The 21152-nt window shown below is 38.6% G+C and overlaps 1 protein-coding gene across 4 annotated transcripts in view; it reads left to right on the top strand.

Moving 5' to 3' along the window:
- Positions 1-21152, top strand: part of LOC131825323 (cytosolic beta-glucosidase) — a 112948-nt gene that overhangs the window by 63319 nt on the left and 28477 nt on the right. The window contains exon 5 of one of the 4 annotated variants that reach the window (XR_009351205.1): positions 925-1013. The exons of 2 other annotated variants lie outside the window; for them this stretch is intronic. Coding sequence is in view for 1 of the 2 variants with exons in the window: in XM_059164634.1 (XP_059020617.1) it covers positions 9750-9889 (140 nt within the window). In the remaining variant the exon portion in view is untranslated. Of the gene's footprint in view, positions 1-924; positions 1014-9749; positions 10009-21152 lie in introns of those variants that run through there. One more of the 4 variants, XM_059164634.1, reaches the window with a different exon arrangement.

Below are 21152 nucleotides of genomic sequence, written 5' to 3'. Positions count from 1 at the left end.
TAAGACCTTGCTCTTCAATGAACTGTTTCTATTGCTATTGATTCAGGTTACAGGTAACATTTTCTTGACCTTCAATTTGGGAGTTTCCTCTTCTCTTCAGTCATATTGAAAATGAACCTTACTTTTCCTTCCCTGAGAAAGTTATCCCTTGGAGTTCAGAGTTAGAAGGGTCACCTCAGATTCAAGTTTAACAAAGTTACTGTAGAGAATATAAAATCTCAGGGAGAAGTAGAATGAACAAATCAGTCCAGAGCATTAGAATAAAATCCCCAGCTGAACAAGTGCATGGCAGTTACAATCACAAGTAGTAGAATCACCTTTCAAAACATGATCATGCCAAGCCCCACCTAATCTATCAAGTTTTAAGACAGTTCAGTATGATTTCCAAGCTTTGCCATAACTGCATAATGTAATTCAGTTAGGCAGTGATTTTCACTTTCTTCAAATTTGGCTTGAGCATGAAACTTTTGTGTCTGGGCAAGATCCTGACTTAGAAAGAGAATAAGGCTGCAGCCATTTTCAAAATTACCTTCCCACCATGATTCTGTGGAGACTTCATAGCTGGGAAATCTCTTCTATTTGGAACTTTTAAGCACAGAGTTTACTCTAGTCAGGGTTTCTTTTACCCCAAGTTACTGTTTAGGTGAAATTTTCTTCAATACAGTGAAAATATCAGCCTGGTGCTGGAGATGAAAGTAGTTTCTTTCAGAATTGAAAGAAATTCTTAAGGCTTATCTGGAAATGCTATGTGAAGAGGAGGGGGAGGGAGGCCTGTCTCCCTGAATAGGGTTATCTCAGCAACAGCGAAGTCTCCTGTGTGTGAATGAGATTAGCTAATGAAACAGTATCATGGCCGGAGATTACTTTGTACCTCTCTAAAGTTCAGCCACATTTCCCCCCCTTGTTTGTGAAATTCCATTATAGGAATCACTGCCTGCTTCAGAGATAAGTGAAACCATTATGGGTGGAGGAAGAAAAGGCATTTGAACCTTGAAGAATTGTAATTGGTGCTGGTGAGTGAAGGTGAACAAGAAGCCATAAATGTTTCAAGTGAAAACATTAATGAGCGTGGGGCTAAATGTAGATGATGGGAGGAGGGATGCCTCACATCTGTTGATGCAGTAACTTTTTTCTCCCTTAACAAGTGGATTCATTTCTTTAGTAGTATTAAACCCAGCCTAAAATGTTTAAAAAATTTAAATGTTTAAATTATTTAAATTTAAATGTTTAAATGTTTAAATTTTGTTTCTTGACTAATAACTGAGTCAAATAGGTTTTATAGTTAAAAATAAGCAAAATAACACAAAAATTAGATCACTGCATGAAATGGGGGCACGTGAGTGCGTATGAAGTGTGTATACCTTTATTGGTAGATCATTTTGTTCCATGACTGAGGCTATGCTGGCTTAGTCTTCTTCAAATATTTTTCTTCCAAGAATGTTCAGACTGTGTTGTTGATCCTTTGAATGAATAGTTGGGCTTCCATTTACAAAGAAACTTCAAAAATATTTCATGGCCAAAGTTTGCTGCCCTCATGAATATATGATAATAATGTCAAGAGTGACTCAGAAATATCTTTCAGCATTTCTGGAAGAACAAACAGCATGACCCATTGTGGGTAGTGTTGTATAGACAGGCAGCACTTTGTATGAATACTTCTACACAACAAGGATTAGTATATATGACACAGCAAAAGAACATATTCTTTAAAGACAAATGGTTCTGCATTCAAAACCTGGCTCTGACACCCTTTTGTGTTGTGTGACCTTGGACTTGTTATCCTGACTCTATGAATATCAGTTCATCATTTGTGAAATTTTATTTTTGGTGAGGATTGATGACATACTTCAGATTCTAGAAAAATGTCTAGCGCATAACCCCCCCCCCCCAAATGATAACGATTGCAGTGAATTCTTTGTTACCCAGCATCTATTAACTAGGATTTTAGAAAAACTGTGACTTCCTGCACAGTCATCAAGCACTGATAATTTATGCTTCTCTTGATGACCCTGAAATGCATTCTGAATAATTAGAGAAAGATTAAATTATAATCAGTTTAGTTTCAGTGTTAAGTGTATTTTAATTTATTCTCATTCTTTAAAAAATTTGTAACCCTACTGCATGTGGTAACAATTAACAAAAAATATTTGATTAGCTGGAGCACTCCGCTTCCTGACTGTCAGACTAATGAAGAGTTTATTGTATATTGTTGGAACTCCAACTCTGCCCTACAGATTAAACTGGGCATTTGCTGGATAGATTCGCTTCACACGGGTCTGATATCCATTCTCAGACCCAATGTGTTGACTTATTGTCTGTTGGGAAGTTCTGGAATTAGTCCTCCAATATCCTTAAACAATACTCTATAGAACACCCTGTTTTCATTTTTTTTATCACAAGGTCATAATGCTGGTCATCCAGTCTGATTTTGTGCACATGAGTAACTAAATCTGGCCTTGAGGGTTGTCTGTTCTTTTCCTACAGATTTCTAGAGATGAACATCACAACTGACATTAGTAATCAATCTAGCTTGGTGTTTCATCAACCTTTACTCTTATCCAATCATGTTTTAGACTTATTTTTATTGGGCTTTTTAGGCGATATAACCTTCCTGATGAAAACTTCACAGGCATTTTATCATTTCTGTGGTCTTTTGAACTTCCCACATTCTCTCCCCCTCATCTCCACACCCCCCCCAACCACCCCACATAAGGTCATATGCTACTTTAAAAGATGGCTTAACAACTGACTTGAGTTAAAAATAGTCTCCTCAAAAAATTATCTCTATTATTGTCCCTTTGTGGTGATCTCAGTTAATAAGGTTCATTTTCAGGCAAGCAGATTGATTTTAGTTATTTAATTGATCACCATAAGACATAGTATTCATTGGTTTCTCTCTGTCCTCATTCTACCTGTCTTTAAATTCCTTCCTTGCCCTGAAATCCCTCTTCCAACACAACCAGTCTTTTCTTCCATAATGTCTTTCACATCCTCAGTACTTATTTACATGAGTTCAACAGTGGCAGTAGAAGGAGGCTGATTGTCTGTCTTAAAGGGAGAGCAAAGCTAACAGAAAAATAGCTGGTGAAGATCTCATTTTGCTTTCCAAGATCAGGCAACTCTTGGCCCTGAAGTGAAGGCAGGATTAGCAAGGTACTTCTTTCAAAATGTCGATGTCTCCCTTGGTAATGTCAGGGCGAGCACTAGGATCCAGAAGCCTGGATCCATAGCCAGAAAGCAACAATTAGCATTCTACTGTAATCCTGTGATTTCTCTGAGACTCAACTCACTACGTAGCTGTCCTTCAGTTGGTAAGGTAAGTTTCATGTTATTGTGTGTAATTTCACCCCAAAGTGATTTTTTTTCTCATTATATAGACATATATTAAAAGCCAGCAACTCAATGGTATCACCATCACTGCTTCTTTAGCTATACCGAACTTTTATCTCTTTAACTACCACAAACATGTTTCATGTTTGACAGACCATATTTGCATTATAGGGCTATTTTGAGTCTTTTGGGAACGATGGGTTTGAACTTTGGTATATCAGAGTGGCTAATTGCAATGTTTTATTAAATAGGCTTTTGTAACAAAATGTGACATTTTCCTAAGTATAGTGTAAGACCACTTGGCAGAACAAATGAATATATGTTAATATAAATGTAATGCTAAAACTTAAGAACATTCACAACATTGAAGTTTAAATATCTTTACTAGCTTTCCACACCAATAAACCTTTAGTCACAAAAATGTCATATTAAATATTTGTGGTGGTCAGTAGTTGAAAGGTGTTTATATGATGTATCTTATTTTTTTGACTTTTGACATTCCTAATGGTCTTATAAATATGTGTAATTGTATTCACCTGAAGTCTTTTATTACTTTCCTTTTATTTAAGGGAGATTGCTTCTTGAAAAAATTATCGTTAACATGAGCAATGTTAAATTTGTTGTTGAGAATAATGGTAGGAAGAACAGTTAAGTAATGCCAGTTTAAGCTTGTTGAGAAGTATTAATTTTGGTCAGTTATTGAAGATTGGCCATTTTATTATATTCAGGCTCTAGATAAAAAGAAATACCAGCTCGTAAAGGTGAAGGAGGGAAAAGAAGAGGGAATGCAAACATTCTGACCATAGATTGTTGACATAAAGGTTGGAAACTAGCTTGTAGTGTCCTGACAGCCAGGTCAAAGAGGACTTAGCATTAGTTACCTTAATTTCAAGTTGTGCTCTGTGGAGTCTCGGGTTCCATGGAGATATCTTTGGGGACTGTTAGTTTGCACAGAGGGAAGGTGAGAAAATGGGGCTCCAGGGCACCTCAGCTTTTATTGGTTGTATATATTAGGAATCCATAAAAATTTTAATTTGAAAGGAAAACTCTGTTGCTAAAAAAAGAAAAATTGGAAAGCCGCTGAATAATAGGGAGCTCATTATCAGAGGGGAAGCAACATAGTAGCTCCTTTGGGGAAATGAAGCTTAACTGCCTTTCTCTTTCACTTAAAAAAAAATTATTTCAAACATACAGAAAAATACAGGTAACTGTGACCCAGTGTAACTGTGTAACTGTGACCCAGATTTAACAAGTGTTCATATTTTGCCACATGTATTTTACATTAAAAAATTAATAAAATCGACCCTGATGAAACCCCTTCGTTCCCCTCTTGTCCAGAGCTCCTTTGCTCCCTCCCTGACCTTAGATAACCCAGATCCTGAGGCTGATGAGTGTCTGTGTGGGCACAAGATACACATCTGGCTACAAATGTATGTTTCCATAACCCATTTGTATATTGTTTTGTGCGTTATACCATTGACACAATAGCTTCACACTATACATACCCGTTTTCAACAGTACATTCTTGAAGACTTACCGTGTTTATAATTTTAGCTTTAACTCATTATTTTTAATGGATCTATGGTATTCTGATCTATGAACATACCACATTTATTTATTCATCTCTGGCTGGAGGATATTTGGAGTCTAAATGATGGACATTTTTGTTTTGTTTTGTTTTTTGTTTTACAAACAGTATTGCACTGAATATCCTTGAGAAGTTCATGTTTGAAAGGCATTTCTTACATGGGAGTTTATGAAGCAGACCTGCTAGCCCACCTGGTGTCTTTGTACCATATAGAATGAGGTTCCCTTTCCTTGAAACACTTTACATTTCTTGGGAAATGGTCTCAAAGACTAAGCAAATGTGTAATCACTTCATTTTGAGGGTGTCCTCCCTACTTTCACAAAGTAGAACTTGCATGATCATAGCAGTTACCCTGTATGCAGGGGAACCCATACTAAGGAAACCCGCAGAATATAGAGTTTGGGAGGACGAGTGTGCTTAACACGTTGGCAACTGTGATCTAAATCAAAGATTTATGCTTAGTATTTACATGAGATCTTTACAGCCGAAGTCAGGGGCTGGGAAAAATTGTATTTTCCTCAGAGATAATACGTTGCAAATGAGGAGCCCAGGGAAGATATATAGGCTTCCTCTCTTTTCCAGGTCACAGAGGACCAGCAGCAGGGTCAAGTGATAATGTATAGAGGTGTTATTGTCCAGAACACTGCCCTCAGGCCCCTCTTATGTAGACACATATACAGCACAGGCTACTACCAGGCTTCTTCTGCTAACTCAACACTATGGTATAAGAGAAGGCAAGCTCTCCAGGGAAGGCTTAGATGTCTTTGCTCTGGGAAAGAAGTTTGAATTGTATTGGACTGAGGTGCCATCATGTGAGACTCCCACAGAGGCTGGAGGTACAAGTGCCAGTACACTGAAATGCATTCATGGAAAGTTACTCACTGGCTGGCTTTGCTGGAGGGGAAAACAATCCCACAAGAGGCAGTGCAGTGTGCCCTCTATTGTTTAAGAGAGTTTAGGAGGGACAGACTCTGCCCTGCTTTTGAAATCTTAAAAGCATATTTGCTTTGCAAGGTCCTTGTAACTAGACGTTGCATAACAGTCTAGCAGGAAACTCTTATCTGCCTGAAGTTCCCTTCGTCTTGACCCTGTCCCAGGCAACGATGAAATCATTTCATCAATGATTTGGGTAACGAGTTGAGGGAATGCATTTCCAGTTTGCTGATGACAAAAAGTTCATTAGGGAAGAGAGCAAAAACAAGCTTGCTGCTACTTTTATGGTGGTTTGTTCATTTTCATCAAACAGGTCTTAGCTTAAATTTCACCTCTTCACAGAGGCTTTCCCTGAGGAGCCAACTAATGTATGACCTTCATTTCCAATCAGTTTCTACCTGTTTTCTTTATCCAAAATAGTATTTCTTAGTTGTTTAATGGTTTCCTGACACATCTCCATAGACTATAAGCTTGATGAGAGAAGGGACCATGCTTCCCTGATCGTTTCTGCACCCCCATGCCCAGGACATAGTATAGTTCCTGGCACATAATAGGAACTTAATAAATTTTTTTTTGATTGAATGAAAGTCATGGGAATCATTGAAGAATATTAGGCAAGGAAGTATCATGATCATATTCCTGGTTCAGAAATGAAATTTGGAAGAATAAAAGCCTAGTATGCATTATTGAAAATGCTTTATGGAAGAAAACATGTGTGTTGTAATTTTTAAAATATTTACTCTACTTATATTCATGGTATCAGATCTCCTGATTATAAGGTATAATAACATCACTCTTAATTTTGCCTGGAATATTATCTTCCATCCTTGGCACCGTTGAACATTAACATTAATATTAACAACCCAAGTGATACCCAGAAGATATTGTCTAAGATGATCTCCTAATAGGGCAAGGGCTTTTGTTTTTTTTAAAATTCTTAAAGAACTATCAGGTATGAGATTAAAAAGATTCATTTTGTGTTGCTGGGGAGGGCAGAACTCAGGCCAGTGGGGGCCCATTCATGAAAGCAAGTTTCAGTTTAACATAAGACACAGCTTTCTAACAATTAGTGGGGCTGAATAAGGGAATGCATGTCCTCAGGAGATCATTAGATACTTGTCAATAGATGGCATGAAAGCAGATGCCAGATGCCCATCTGTCAAAGACGCTGTTGAGAGGACGTCTGCCCCATGTGGGAGGGTCATTCCACAAGTGTGTGCAATTGCCTCATATTTATTGGGTACCCACAGTGCTCTTGCTTCCATGGAGGATACAGAAATATATAAGGCACAGCTGCTGTCTGGACATGATCACCTTCCAATCCTAAATTCTGTGAATTTCAGGCAGTTTTAGCCAAGGACCTAATGGAATTTTCACATCCTCCACATTAGAGCAGTCTGAAGTTATGAAATCCCCAAACATCGCTAACCTACTGGTCACACTTAACCTTATGGCAGCAGGACGAACATGGTGCAGAATACCACTTCATAGCCAAGTCCTGCTTTTGTGCCCCAGCTGAAGCCCTGGCTTTGCTTTTGTGACAGTAAAGATTCTAGCAAATGAAAGTTAGTTTCTTTTCTTTGGTTCACTTCTCTTCTGGTTTTGAAAGTTTAATATGAGTTCAGAGCTCAGGATGACATGTGTTGGCTTTATTTAATCAAACTTTGTCAAGATAAATATTTTTGCATTAGAATTGGATCTCTGTGATTCTCACCAATGACAAAAACATGAATTATAAAGTAGAGACTTTACTGAATTATAAGTAAGCACACTTAATTCTTTAAAGTCATATCTACCCCAATCAATCACAAAGTGTTTGACTTGGAAACTTCCTTCTGCACAGTAGAGAACATTAATAAATAAACGTCTGGATGGAACAGTTTAGGGGGTTAGATCTGGATATGGTAATGACCTAACATTTTGGTTTGAATTCTTTGGTCTCTGTCAATGACACGAAGTTGGCTGTTGATGTGGGAAACAAAGACAGAAGAAAAATTATTAAATTTCCTTACTATCTACAGCCCACTGACAAGTCTTTGAAACAGGCAGAGTGACATTGCTCTAGGGACTTAGCTGCCTCAGTGTTAATACTTTGCTAAGGGCACGAGGCAATCCTGGCCCAACCCCCAGAATCCTGTAAGCCTACTTTAACATATAAAAATTCCTGGGGCGCCTGGGTGGCTCAGTCAGTTAAGTGTCTGCCTTCGGCTTGGGTCCTGGAACAGAGCCCTGCATTGGGTTTCCTGCTCAGCAGGGACCCTGCTTCTCCCTCTCCTTCTGCCTGCAGCTCCCTCTGCTTGTGTGCTTTCTCTCTCTCTCTCTCTCTCTGCCTCTCTCTTTCTCTCTCTTTGTGTCAAATAAATAAATAAAAATATTTTTTAAAATCTTAAAAATTTAACATATAAAAATTCCTTTGGAAACTTTATTTCTACCCAAGATACATGTTGGCAATCATCCCCCAAACATATGACCCAACAATATGCAGTTGAAGGATCTCATGACTGAATTTTTATTAAGCAGCAATAAATGACCTTTCCTAACAATAGCTAGCCCCCTCAGGATCCTGGAAACCTTGTTACCAATATACCTAGGTGGGGTGGGGGTGCTTATAGTATCCTTAACCCCTTCCCAACTTGCAAGTATATAATGGGCCACTCCTCATAAACCCAGTGCAGCACTTTGTGCCCACACTTCCTGTCTACGTGCTTTACTAAAACCAGCTTTTTGCACCAAAGAATTCTTTCTTGGCCATAAGGTTTGAACCCTAACGTCTTCTCCTACATCAGCTGTCACATGGATGTAGCCTCTCTCTCTTTTACACACTTCAGAAACAAGTGTCTTGGAACCTCATTAATGTAGGTAATATCTGCCGTAGCTACTGAGTCACATGTCATCACAGTGATCTGAGGGATTAATATGCTTCCTTTGGCTATTTAACAGAACCTTGACCCTGAGTAGATTCATAGCCCCAGATACTTAATGTTTGTTTTCATACTATGTTTGTTAGTAAATATACAAGTCTTTCTTGAACAGTCCTTAAAAAATATTCCTTTGCTATATATTCTGGAGACTTAGTTATTTCCTCCATTGGCCAAAGTCTCTTTATCTGTGCTTACTTTTCATTTGTTGACCTTGAAGTTAATCCAGATTAAAATTACGTTCTCCAAATGTAGTTCAGATTAACATATTCTGAGTAAAGGATATAGTACAGAAGGAGCTCATAAGGGAGACAGCCTTCCCAAGCCATTGCTTTGAAGTCTCTAAGAATGATTTGCCAGAAGGGCCTCGAGTGTCCATTTAATATTTATGCAAAGACTTTTAAAGGATCTTAGCTGGAAAAGCAAAAAAAAAAAAAAAGGAATTAAAAATATTAAAAAAGAAGTTTGTATATTCTCAGCAGGAAGAAAACATTGCTCCTACATCGCTACCCCACTTTTTGTAAAAAAAAGATTTTATTTATTTTTTGAGAGAGAGCAAGAGAACACAGGTTGTGGGTGGGAAGGGGAGGAGGAAAGAGGGAGAGGGAGCAGCAGACTCCATTGAGTGGGGAGCTCCATCCCAGGACCCTGAGATCAGGACCTGAGTTGAAGGCAGATGCTTAGCTGACTGAGCCACCCAGGAACCCCTACATTACTCCTTTCTAATAGTCTAGTTTTTGCTCACTTTAAAGCAAAGTTTTGGAGCACTCCTTCTTAATCTTGGCCCTAACACTGGGGAGATTAAACAAATACACTTGAATTCCACCTCCAGTCGGGGGTGGGGAATATATGTGTGTTTGTGTACATATATATATATATATATATATATATATATATATATATTTATATATATTTTAATTAACATCATCATCTCATGTAGTGATTCTTTTTTTTTTTCTTTGAATTGATTTATTTGACAGAGATCACAAGTAGGCAGAGAGGCAGCAGAGAGAAAGAAGAGGAAGCAGACTCCCTGCTAAGCAGAGAACCTGATGCGGGCCTGGATCCCAGGACCCTGGGACCACGACCTGAGCCAAAGGCAGAGGCTTTAACCCACTGAGCCACCCAGGCACCCCTCATGTAGTGATTCTAATTTAGTTCAGACTTTATTGAGATGTAATTGATGTATAACATTGTATAATTGTAAGGTATACAAGGTGATGGTTAGATGTATGTATATATTATGAAATGATCACCACAGTAGAGTTAATGAACACCTCCATTAATTCATGTAATTACCTTTTTTTTTTTTTGAGGTGAGAACATTTAGGTTCTACTCTTTGGAACTTTCAAGTATGTAATATAGTATTGTTTATTGTGGTCATCATGCTGTACATTAGATCCCTAGAACCTACTCATCTTGTAACTACAGGTTTGTGCCCTCTGACCAACATCTACCCACTCCCTTCACCTGACATGTCCTGGCAACCATCATTCTATTGTTTCTATGAATTTGCTTTTTTTTTTAAGTTTCCACATATAAATGAGATCATACAGTATTTGTTTTTCTTTGTCTGACTTATCTCACTTAGCATAATGCCCTGAAGTGCATCCATGTTGTTGTAGTTGGCAGGATTTCATTTTTTCTCAGAGCTGAATGATATGTGATTGTATATGTATACCACATCTTTATCCATTCATCTATGGATGGGCATTTAGGTTGGTTCCATGTCTTGGCTATTATGAATAATGCTGCAATGGACAAGAAAATGAAAAACAGAAATTCTAATTTAGTGTCTGGGGTGTTGTCTGGGCATTTGGGACTTTACAAGTTCCCCAGGAGATTCTAATGTACAGAGAATGCTGAGAATCACTGATATATATTTTTTGAAATATTCTATATGAATATGAGAATTGGGAGAATTAGATACATGTGCTCACACTGACAGTTTACCTAAAATCATGAGAAATCTTTGGAGAATACCTTTAATTTTAATTTAATTTAGCTTATTTATTTATTGGAGAATATCTTTTAGATGCAGCTTCTGTTTACGTCCTTAGGATGCAGTTCTAGATGGAAAATTACTGGGACAAAATTTTGCCCTTTAATGTGTTTAGATATATCTTTTCAAATTGATTTGTAGAAAATAACTTTTTTTCTTTAATTCTTGTTAAGATACCTGTTTAGCCATGTCTTCAACAATACTGAGTGCTGTCTTTAAAACAGACACATACATGCAACATACACTTTGCTAATTTGACATTCTATTTCCATGTATGTTTTCATTTATATTTAATTTCAAAGAAGACCAAATGTTTTATTATCAGTTATTTGAATTTCTTGTCTGAGGTGTCTGTTCATGTTACTTGAACATCCTGTTGTGGTTTTCATGTTTAGCATGTGTTTTAAGAAAATAATAGCCATTATAATAAGTGAATGTCATTTCCCCTGTCCATCCCCAGAAAGTACTTAGAAACAATACTGATTCCAATATATGGGTTAAAGTCTTCAATTCTATTTGTATCTTTAAACATCTGACTTATTTATTATAATCTTAGATGCAGTTTTACAGATTTTTAAAAGCTAAAATGAAAATTTGAGGTGTCATTAAGTAAATGACCTCATACGGAGCTTTCTTTTTTTTTTTTAAGATTTTTTTTTTTTAATTTTTTTATTTATTTGACAGAACACAAGGAGCTTTCTAAAGGAGGATGAAGTGAGAAAGAGAGAAAGGAACTGGGATGCTCTGGTTCCATGAAGCATGGTTTAAAATCCAAAGTTTAGAGCTTTTCCTTTCCTCTTCATGCTAATGGAACACTTTGTTACCATTTCATTGTAACTTTATTTGCCTCCAACATCAGCAAATCAAGTGGCCCATAGCTGCCTACTGCTGCAGAGATATATACATTCTGGAAGCCCATTATAAATTTAGTGATGATGATGAAGAAAAACACACTGCTTGTTACATCCTAATTAAGCCCAAAGTTGTTTTTATGATTCCTTAAATGTAGGCCAAATTTTGCTTTAATCTCACAGACATATCCCAAATCAGAGGCAAACATAACTATATTGCATTATCTTTTTCTGGCTATACATGATTTATGTCCTCTCCGGGTGAAAATATGTTCCCATGATTTTGCTATTGTGATAAATTGAAGGTGTGATATTACAAACTAGGATTGGGAACAAGAAAGACTATGAAAATTAAAGTTTCTGTTTACATACAGTATTCTTTTTTAGTTGTCACTGATTTTTTTTTGGTCAATAATCAAGGTGTCTCTGTATAAAAAATGCTGCAACATGACAATTTTCCAAACCTTCGTTTTATTTCCTTTGCTTATTTTATGATGATGCCTTTACTTCCTTGATGTGCCTTTTCTTTTTCTTCATTTACTCTTCTGTGTTCACTGCTATTTTTTTTTTTTTTTTAACCTTAATGCCCTTTCCATTTTAAAATGGGCAAAGTATAAGGCTTGAGGCTCAATTCAGCCTGGCTTGGAATAGCTTTGTATAAATAAGAGAATTGTGTTTTATGCTATTCAATCTTAAGGAGTAAAAATGACTTTCACTTTAGTGAAGAGAAGCATCACCATGTTTTAAAATTATAGGCTTTTAGGGCTGAGAGGAACCATGGAAATCATTGAGTCCATCCTTCTTGTTTTATGGATTAAAAGTGATCATGCAATCACTCTGTCATAGGTAAACTGTTCCCTATACTCACGGGCATGCTTCATATATCCTGCCCACCTTTCTCAGATTAAGTTGAGCCAGAGGTAGTCTGAAATATATTAGTTAAGAGTGTAAGTTTGAGGTTAGACAGACATGAGTTCAAACCAGTTCTCTATCTCTCACCTTCTAGATCTAGGACAAGTCATTTTACTTCGCTGAGTTTTAGTTTTCTTTCAGTAAAATAAGGCTAATTGTATCAACCACATCAAGTCATTATACGGACAGAATTATGTGGTGTGTGTAGACTATTTAATTCAGTGCCTGGTACAAAGTGAGCATATAAGAAATGGAACTTGCTTTTATTAATATCCTGCTTTTTGTCCGTCTCTTTGTCTCGACTGTGAGTTCTCAGCTCTGTTCATCACCATGTCCTGTTCATCCTCTGTATGTACGTCCTTTAAATTGGCACAGTATCTTATTCCATAGCAACTCCTTACTAATAATGACTTGAGGCTGAAATCTTGGGGTTATTCGTCTTTTCTCTTTCTTTTGTCTCTCCCTTCTCTTTTATCTAGAAATACCTAGGTATGAGGGGCCGATATTTTCCTGGACTAATGACATAGGCTCTTAACTGGTTCCCCATTTCTCTGTCTTACAGCAGCAGAAGTTATCCTCTAAAACGTAAGTCAGATCATATAAATATCCTGCTTAGAGCTCTTTAATGGTTTTCTATTTCACATCATAGCATAATAGTGAAAACCTTTCTTTTTCAAACTCTTGAATCTTCTCTGCTATTATTCTCTCTGCCTCATTCCACTCCAGCAATACTTGCCTTCTTACTAGCTGTTCCTCAACTCTCCTAGCACATGACTGCCTCAAGTGACGATTTTTAAAGAAAGGTCATTGAAGTCCATCCACATATTTTAGACTCTGTCTACTTACTTTCATATAGGAATAGATGTGGCTTAAAACAAAGTTAACATAGTCAATTAGATGGATTAGTAACAAAGGTGTCACACTAAAGGAAGTTGACTCTTTAGGCATCTGAGCTGGGAAACCGATTAAGACACTCACAATGTAGATGTAAGATTGCTTAACTGAATTCACAGGACTTTTGTCCTGGTTAGCCCCTTTCTTCTTTAGATTTCAGTCTTTAGCTAACGTGTTTCCCTCCTATTTTATTGTCTGTGGTTTCTTTCTTAGCCCAATACACTATTTGTTCTAGTTTTCTGGCTGTTTATCTTGCTGAGATTTTAGTTAGTTCATTCCAGATGCAGCATAGGTTACTCATTACCGGACTCTCGATCATCTCTGTATAGTTTCTTCTTGGGCAGCTCTGCCTGAGGGTGGCTTGAGCCCCACATGGCTGGCTCAGAGTGAAGCATGCAAATATCCCAAAACATACCTAGAATAATTCCTGTGACTGAGCATTACATTTACTGTTGAGTCACCCATCAGCCAGGACGAAAAAGGAAAATACCATGGGCTGTATAATTTTCTTTACCCAACAAAAGCATACATGCCAGTTCTTCAAGAACCCAAACAGTATAATCTCCTCATACCAAAATTAACACTTGACCGTCTGGACATTATCAGCAACTTACTGTGTGTCATGTAAAAATGAGAACTCAAGTTAAGTTGACAATTTATTAAATTAGTATTTCACTTTCTCTACATTGAAATTCTATGTGAAGTCTTAGGATCATTGTAATAAGGAAATGGAAGACCCATCAGGGTAACTATAATTTGATTACAAATTAGAGCATTTTACCTTTGAAATGCAATGAAAAATGTCTACAATTTATGGTGGAGGGAGGACATCAGCTGGAATTGGCTATATTTACAAATTTAGTTCACTTAATAACAACCGTGGAGGCGAAAGATGACTTTTTGTGGATATAGTGATAACTTTGATGGTCTTTTGGGACCATTGTGGTGCAATAGAAAGAAACTGAGATTTAAACCAAGAATCCTGGGTCCTGTTTTTGTCAAAAACATGTGACCATAAATGAGTCACTTGATTTCTTTGAGATTCTTTGTCATCACTTGTACAATGAGGACTCACTACAGCTCTTAAGTTCCATATGATGTTTTGACTTTTGACTACTTTGAAAGAAGGGACCCTCAAATTTCAACACATAAACACCTCTCCTCACCTAATTGGAGTGGAGGCTAATCCTTTACAATGAAGTTGACTTTCCTGACTACCCTGCATTGTTGTTGTGGTTTGAAGGCATGAGCAAAAGGGACAACACCTAGAGAGTCCATCCAGACACCTGGGAAGGACCCTTCAGAGAACATTATCTTAGCCAGAGATGGCTCTGCTCCTCCACAGTACTTATTCAGAAAATGAAATGTTGGGGCGCCTGGGTGGCTCAGTGGGTTAGGCCGCTGCCTTCAGCTCGGGTCATGATCTCAGGGTCCTGGGATCGAGTCCCGCATCGGGCTCTCTGCTCAGTGGGGAGCCTGCTTCCTCCTCTCTCTCTCTCTCTGCCTGCCTCTCTGCCTACTTGTGATCTCTCTCTGTCAAATAAATAAATAAAATCTTAAAAAAAAAAAAAAGAAAATGAAGTGTTTGTTGTCAGTATTCCCAGAGTATATCAGTTTTTCATGTAATAGACCCATATTTAGCAACTTGCAAGACACTGATAGATAAAACCAAATGCCAATTTATTAATTTATGACTTGAAATACAACTGTCAAGGACATAAGATAGCAATTAATCAACACATTCTCTTTCAGGAAGAAAGTTGTAAGTGAAACAAAGAAAAGCTTAAAAGCTGGCTAGGTGATCAAGGTATAGCAAGGACTAAAAGCATCTTGTAGCCTGATGCACCCATCTCTAATATGATGCTATTCCTCCAAGGTTGGGGATGGGGGCGGGGAGGCACAAAAAACTGTACTAGTTGTCTAGGGCTTCTAGTCCCTGAATGTGCTGAGCACACATTTGATCCAAAATTCTGCCCAATTCCCATGTTTTCATTACTGAACTTCTTTCTCTTGCTATATCTCCTCTTTAGGTATAACCACACCTTCATTTTGACTCTGGTCAGCTTTGTTCTGCACTGGGGGACTGGGGGACTCTGTTGCTTAAGACCATCTCTGCAGTTGTCTGCTATCACCCATTTTAATACAGCAAGGCTCTTCCAATTCACTGAGCACTGGGCATGCCTTTTGTTCCCTTGTGTTCCACCCACATTGTACTGCATGATTCTCCCTCCTGTGTATTTTGGCAGTAACAAAAGGAATTCTCTCCAGGATCTGCATTCCCAGGATGTGAGCTATCTCTGGGCTAAATGCTAGGGGAGGGTAGAGGAGGATTAGAAGGATGGAGGTGGAGCAAAGTGTGAGGGGAGTGGCTACTCCCAAAGCCAGATCTTTTGTCTTTGCTTTGTCCTTGCTGGGCTCCAGCCAGGGAGAAGGAATGTTTGGTATTTAGCAACACTCACAGTAGTCTGGAACTCTCTTTTTTGCAGACCTTGAATATTTCCCCCCTTCCCCCAGGGAAAACCGGATTCTCAAGAGTAAAATGAATTATCTCCTTGGCTAATTAGCTAGGATATAACAAAATTCTCTGGAGGATCATCCCATCTGAGAATTTCTATAATGTATGCTTGTTTTTGCAGAAACTCTCTCTTTTCATTCTGTAGCCTGCCCATCCTACAGCTCATTCCTCCCAGAGAAGGCAAAGTTGTCAAGTAGGCAAAAGCTCGTCCTCTTTCTTGAACTTCTCTGCTTTCCTCCTATTTCTCCGCCTCATAACTTTTGATACTCAGGGGTGACCTAAGGCACTGAGTCCCCTCAGGTTGTCCCAATTCTTGCATATGCCTGCTCTACTAATTCTCACTTCAGGAGATGAAAGGCCACCCCCCCCAACACCCACCCTCATTAACATCCTCTGCACACTCTCCTCATTGTCTTGTATCAGGCGAGGTGCCACACTTAGCAATCAGTGGAGAGACCAATACCCCGATAAGGTATTAGAAACCCCAAATGGTTTTATACCTTACTCTTTTCCAGTGGACATGTGGTAGCTTTTCTAACATTGTCCCACATTTCCTCCAAGCAATTCATTTGGTCCCCATTTCAGCCACCTAATTTCAGCGAGAATGGCTCCATTATTAGTTTCAAAGAGGAGCTCTTAATTTGTCCAAGTCAATCAGAGAATCCCATTCTTGAGACACTGTGATTGGGACATAGAAAATAGGTATAACCTAATTAGAGATAAAGAGATGCAAGAAATCATTTGTTGGCATTTCCACAAAGATTATTTTTCTCCCTTCCATTAGAACTATGAAAGGAGATGCTTGGTCTTCCTCATGTGGTATGGGAAAAAGAAGTCTGAGCCTCTGGCCACTATGTTACCTTCACTTAGGGAGAGCCTGGAGCTTCAGGGGCTCTGAGGGAATCCTGAGACTGAAGCAGGTATAAAGAATTCAGAACAGATAGATGGAAAGAACCTGGATTCTTGGTGAGACCCTCTGAGCTGCTTGATCAAACCTTACCTTAGGCTGACTTGTCTCTCAACTTAGGTCTATATATTCCCTTCATTTTCTAGGTCTGGGTCTTTGTTAGTTACAAAAGAAAGAGTTCTAGAAAATACTCTGTTGTAATTTTAAAAGGTTTAGTGGAATATAGTAATACCATAATTCATAGATTTCATTTTTAATATTGGAATTACATGCATTATAACAGATTTTCTGGGATCCCTCAGCTCAAAATATGTAGATTATATAAAGGTTAGCTATGATCACAAGGAGTAAATCCTATAAAGCATATGTCCATTAGCCCCTATATACAACAAGTATACACCAAAACTACTAATTTCTGTCTTTGAGAAGGCTCTAACTCATATGGGAGTCTTATCTCTAAACTCATTCCAGATTCATATTTATGTAATATCCATATTATCCATAGTTGAAACTGAACCCAAGTCCATCAGTCCAATACACAGCAAACCAACCACAGAGACATCAGACACACAGCAAGGAAACCATTTGACAGGCAACCAAATGAGAAGATGGAAGGGCAAGCCTCAAATCTGCATCCTCAAGGGGAAGAGAATAAGTTTTGTATAACCATAAGGGTTGAGATTATATACATCTTGATAAAAGGCTAGGGAAATTTAAGATTATTCATGAGGGAATTTGGGGAGAACCTGTATTGAGCAAGCATGTATGTACCATGCATCTCATGTTCACATTAGTGTGGAGACTTAACATCAGAATGAGGCAAAATTCAATCCCTGACATCGGAAGTCTATTTTAGGACAAGAGGAAGGGGCTGTGGGCATGCACCAAGAGCTAGAAGAGAATGCATGGGGTCTTGGGCTTGTTAACTCTGGTAAGGATTGCAGGGCCTTGCTTGTTTCTAGGCTGGAACCACATCAGTTGACCTTGAGTCCAGGCTTCTGCAGAGACAGCTAGTGGATTTGTGAGGGGGGTCTGAAAAAGGCACAGTAGCTGATTAGGGGGGGAATCAGTTCTCTGAAAAACAAGCTTTAAACTCCTGTGAGTTTCAACCTCATTAACCTGTGGGGCCCAGTTTCACAATAGATGATCAGCAATAGCATGGAGTAGTGGAGACCTAGATTTTGGAAGAAGATGTGAATTCTCTCATTTGCTGTGTTGCCTAATCTCTTCTAAAAAGCTGTACCACATTTGTATAAAGGGAACCATGTCAAATTCACAAAATCATTAGGCAATTAAATGAAACAATGGGCAAAAAGTGTGTGCTGGCATGCACACACACACACACACACACACACACCCCTTCTCCGCAAAACAGTGAGAGTCTAGTTGAGTGATGAAGGGTGTAGTGTTAGAGTAGGATTGCCTAGCTTCATACCCTGGTCACTCTGTTTTGGGGATTGATGGGCAAGGGCAAGATAATTATACCATTTATTCCTCAGTCTCTTCATCTATAAAATGGGGGTAGTAACAACACTTTCTCCCTGGGACTACTGAGAGGATAGATAAAGTGGAGTGGGAACATGGGGGCCAGAGATGCTGGGAGCAGAGTGACACTGGGAGTGGTGGTGAAGGCTGGTTGCAACGTAAGTCTCACTCAGGAGGGGTTGTTTGAGGATTGACTCAGAGGAAATGAGAGTGGAACAGTGATCCTAGGAGGAAGGAAGCACCAGGACAGAATCTATGAATTGGGATCTGATCTGATATGGCCCAGAGATAGCAGGGAGAGGCAGAATAGCTGGAAAGGCATGGATGAGGGAAAAGGAGTCATTGAGAAAGAAAGGGAACCTGTGTGAACAGATCCCATAGGTCAGGGCAGGCCTTTAATGATATTGGCTTCTACCTTGACTGCAGTAGGAGTCATTGGAAAGTTTTGTACAGAGGACGGCAGTGTCAGATGTGTGTTCTCAGTGAACACCTGGATATTCCACCGGGAAGAGATTTAGGGTGTGTTTTAGTCTGTCAGAACTATCACTCCACAGACTGCGTGACTTAAACAGCAGAAATTTATTTATTTATTTATTTTACATGTCTATAGGCTAGCATCCAAGATCAAAGTGCTAATAGGGATAATTTCTTGTGCAGCATTTCACCTTGGCTTTTCGATGGCTGCCTTCTTGCTATGTGCTCACATAGCCTTTCCTCTGTGTGCATGGGGGAGAGAAAAAGAGAGAGGACCCTGGTGTCTCCTTCTCCTCTGATTGGGATAGCAGTCTTATAGGATTAGGGCCCCACCCTTATGACCTCATGTAACCTTAATTACTTCCTTGAAGGCTGAATTTCCAAATACAGTCACAGGTCAGGGCTTCAACATAAGAATTTGGGTGGAACAAAATTTAGTTCATAACTTAACTACCCTGTGATGGTTAATTTTATGTGTTAACTTGGTAGGCTGCAGTGGCCAGAAATTTGATCAAACACCAATCTAGGTGTTACTATGAAGATATCTTTTAGTTGTGATGATCATAAGTAGACTTTGAGTAAAGCATATTACCTTCTATAATGTGGATGGGGCTAATCCAATCTGTTGAAAGCGTTAAGAGAAAAAGATTGAGGTTCTTCAAAAAAGAAGAAATGTGCCTTCAGACTGTCTTTGTATTTGAGTTGCAATATTAACTCTTTCCTGAGTTCCTAGCCTGCTCAGTAGACTTTGTACTTCTGGTTTTCACAATCATGCAAGCTGATTTCTTAATTCTCTTTTTTTTTGCAGCTTCCTCCATTGGTTCTGTATGTCTGTCTCAGGCATCCCCTGAATAAAAGCAGTAGCAGGGGTGGAATTAAGAACATAAATCAGGGGCACCTGGGTGGCTCAGTGGGCCTTTGGCTCAGATCATGATCCCAGGGTCCTGGGATCAAGCCCCAGGTCCAGCTCTCTGCTCAGCAGGGAGCCGGCTTCCCTTCCTCTCTCTCTGCCTGCCTCTCTGCCTACTTGTGATCTCTGTGAAATAAATAAATAAAATCTTAAAAAAAAAAAAAAGAACATAAATCAGACAGCCATTGTAGGGGTTCATCTTGGAGTCAGGTGTGATGTCTTAGAGTATCAGGCTCTTAGAGTTAATTTGTATGATTTTCTACGTATAATAATATTATATCTGGATTTGTATTAAACTACCATAACTTATAGTATTATGCAATTATAATATTGCGGTGTGCATATCCTATTATAGTTTGGGTTATTTACATCCTCTCTATAAGATATTACATAATATGCATACTATATTCTACAAAGGAACTTGGAAACCAACATGAAAGAAACAAAATGGCCCATTTTGCCAAGTGTGGCATATATGGGCTTATCAATATTTTGTCTTGAACTTTGTCCCTTTTGGGAAGCTTTAAAAGCATAAAAAATTTAGTGGATTGTACTTACAGGTTAGAATTACACACTGAGCTCATAGTAGGTGTTCAATTCATATTATAAAAACATAAATGGTAGGAGCAAACACTGACTAGAAAGAAATTTCGCGGGACTCTCAGGGTAAGGACAGTTGACATGTTGTTTCTTCCAGGCAGCAGGGGATCTAGTTTATTTTAAAGTTATGAGTTCCCCAACATATATCATTCAATCTCTTTCTAGACCCTGTATTCAGGATAACTTTATTCTTCAAGTAATTGTGTTGCAAAAGCCTTATCACTTAGTTGTTTTGAAGAAAGAGACAGAATTCCAGGTCCTTTATTCCTTACAATGAGAATTTGGACCAGTAGCCTCTCCTCTCTAAGACTGAATTTCTCATCTTAAAAATGTAGATGAGGGGCGCCTGGGTGGCTCAGTTGGTTAAAGGTCTGCCATCGGTTCAGGTCATGATCCCCGGGTCCTGGGGTTAAGTCCTGTGTCTCTGTGGAGAGCGTGCTTCTCTCTCTCCCTCTCTCTACCTCTCTGCCCCTCCCCACTGCTCATTCTCTTTCTCTCTCTCAAATAAATAAATAAATAATCTTTAAAAATGTAGATAGAGACAGAATACTGATTGGTCCTTGCCAGGGACTGAGAGGAGGGGAGAATGAGGAGCAATTGAATAATGAATATGAGGTTTCCTTAGGTTGATGAAAACATTTTGAAACCAGATAGAGATAGTGATTATGCAATATTGTAAATGTACTAAATGTTTATTCACTTTAAAATGGTTAGGTTATGTTATGCCAAGTTCACCTCAACAGAAAGAAGTGGGGATGAAAACAGTATCTACTTCATAGGGTTATAAGGAGACTTACGGCCATTAAATGCCTAACACAGTGGCTAATATTTA

The sequence above is a fragment of the Mustela lutreola genome, chromosome 1, assembly GCF_030435805.1.
Source record: "Mustela lutreola isolate mMusLut2 chromosome 1, mMusLut2.pri, whole genome shotgun sequence".
Taxonomy (NCBI): Eukaryota; Metazoa; Chordata; class Mammalia; order Carnivora; family Mustelidae; genus Mustela; species Mustela lutreola.
The sequence above is the reverse complement of the archived record's forward strand: the minus strand, read 5'-3'. Positions and strand labels throughout refer to the sequence as shown.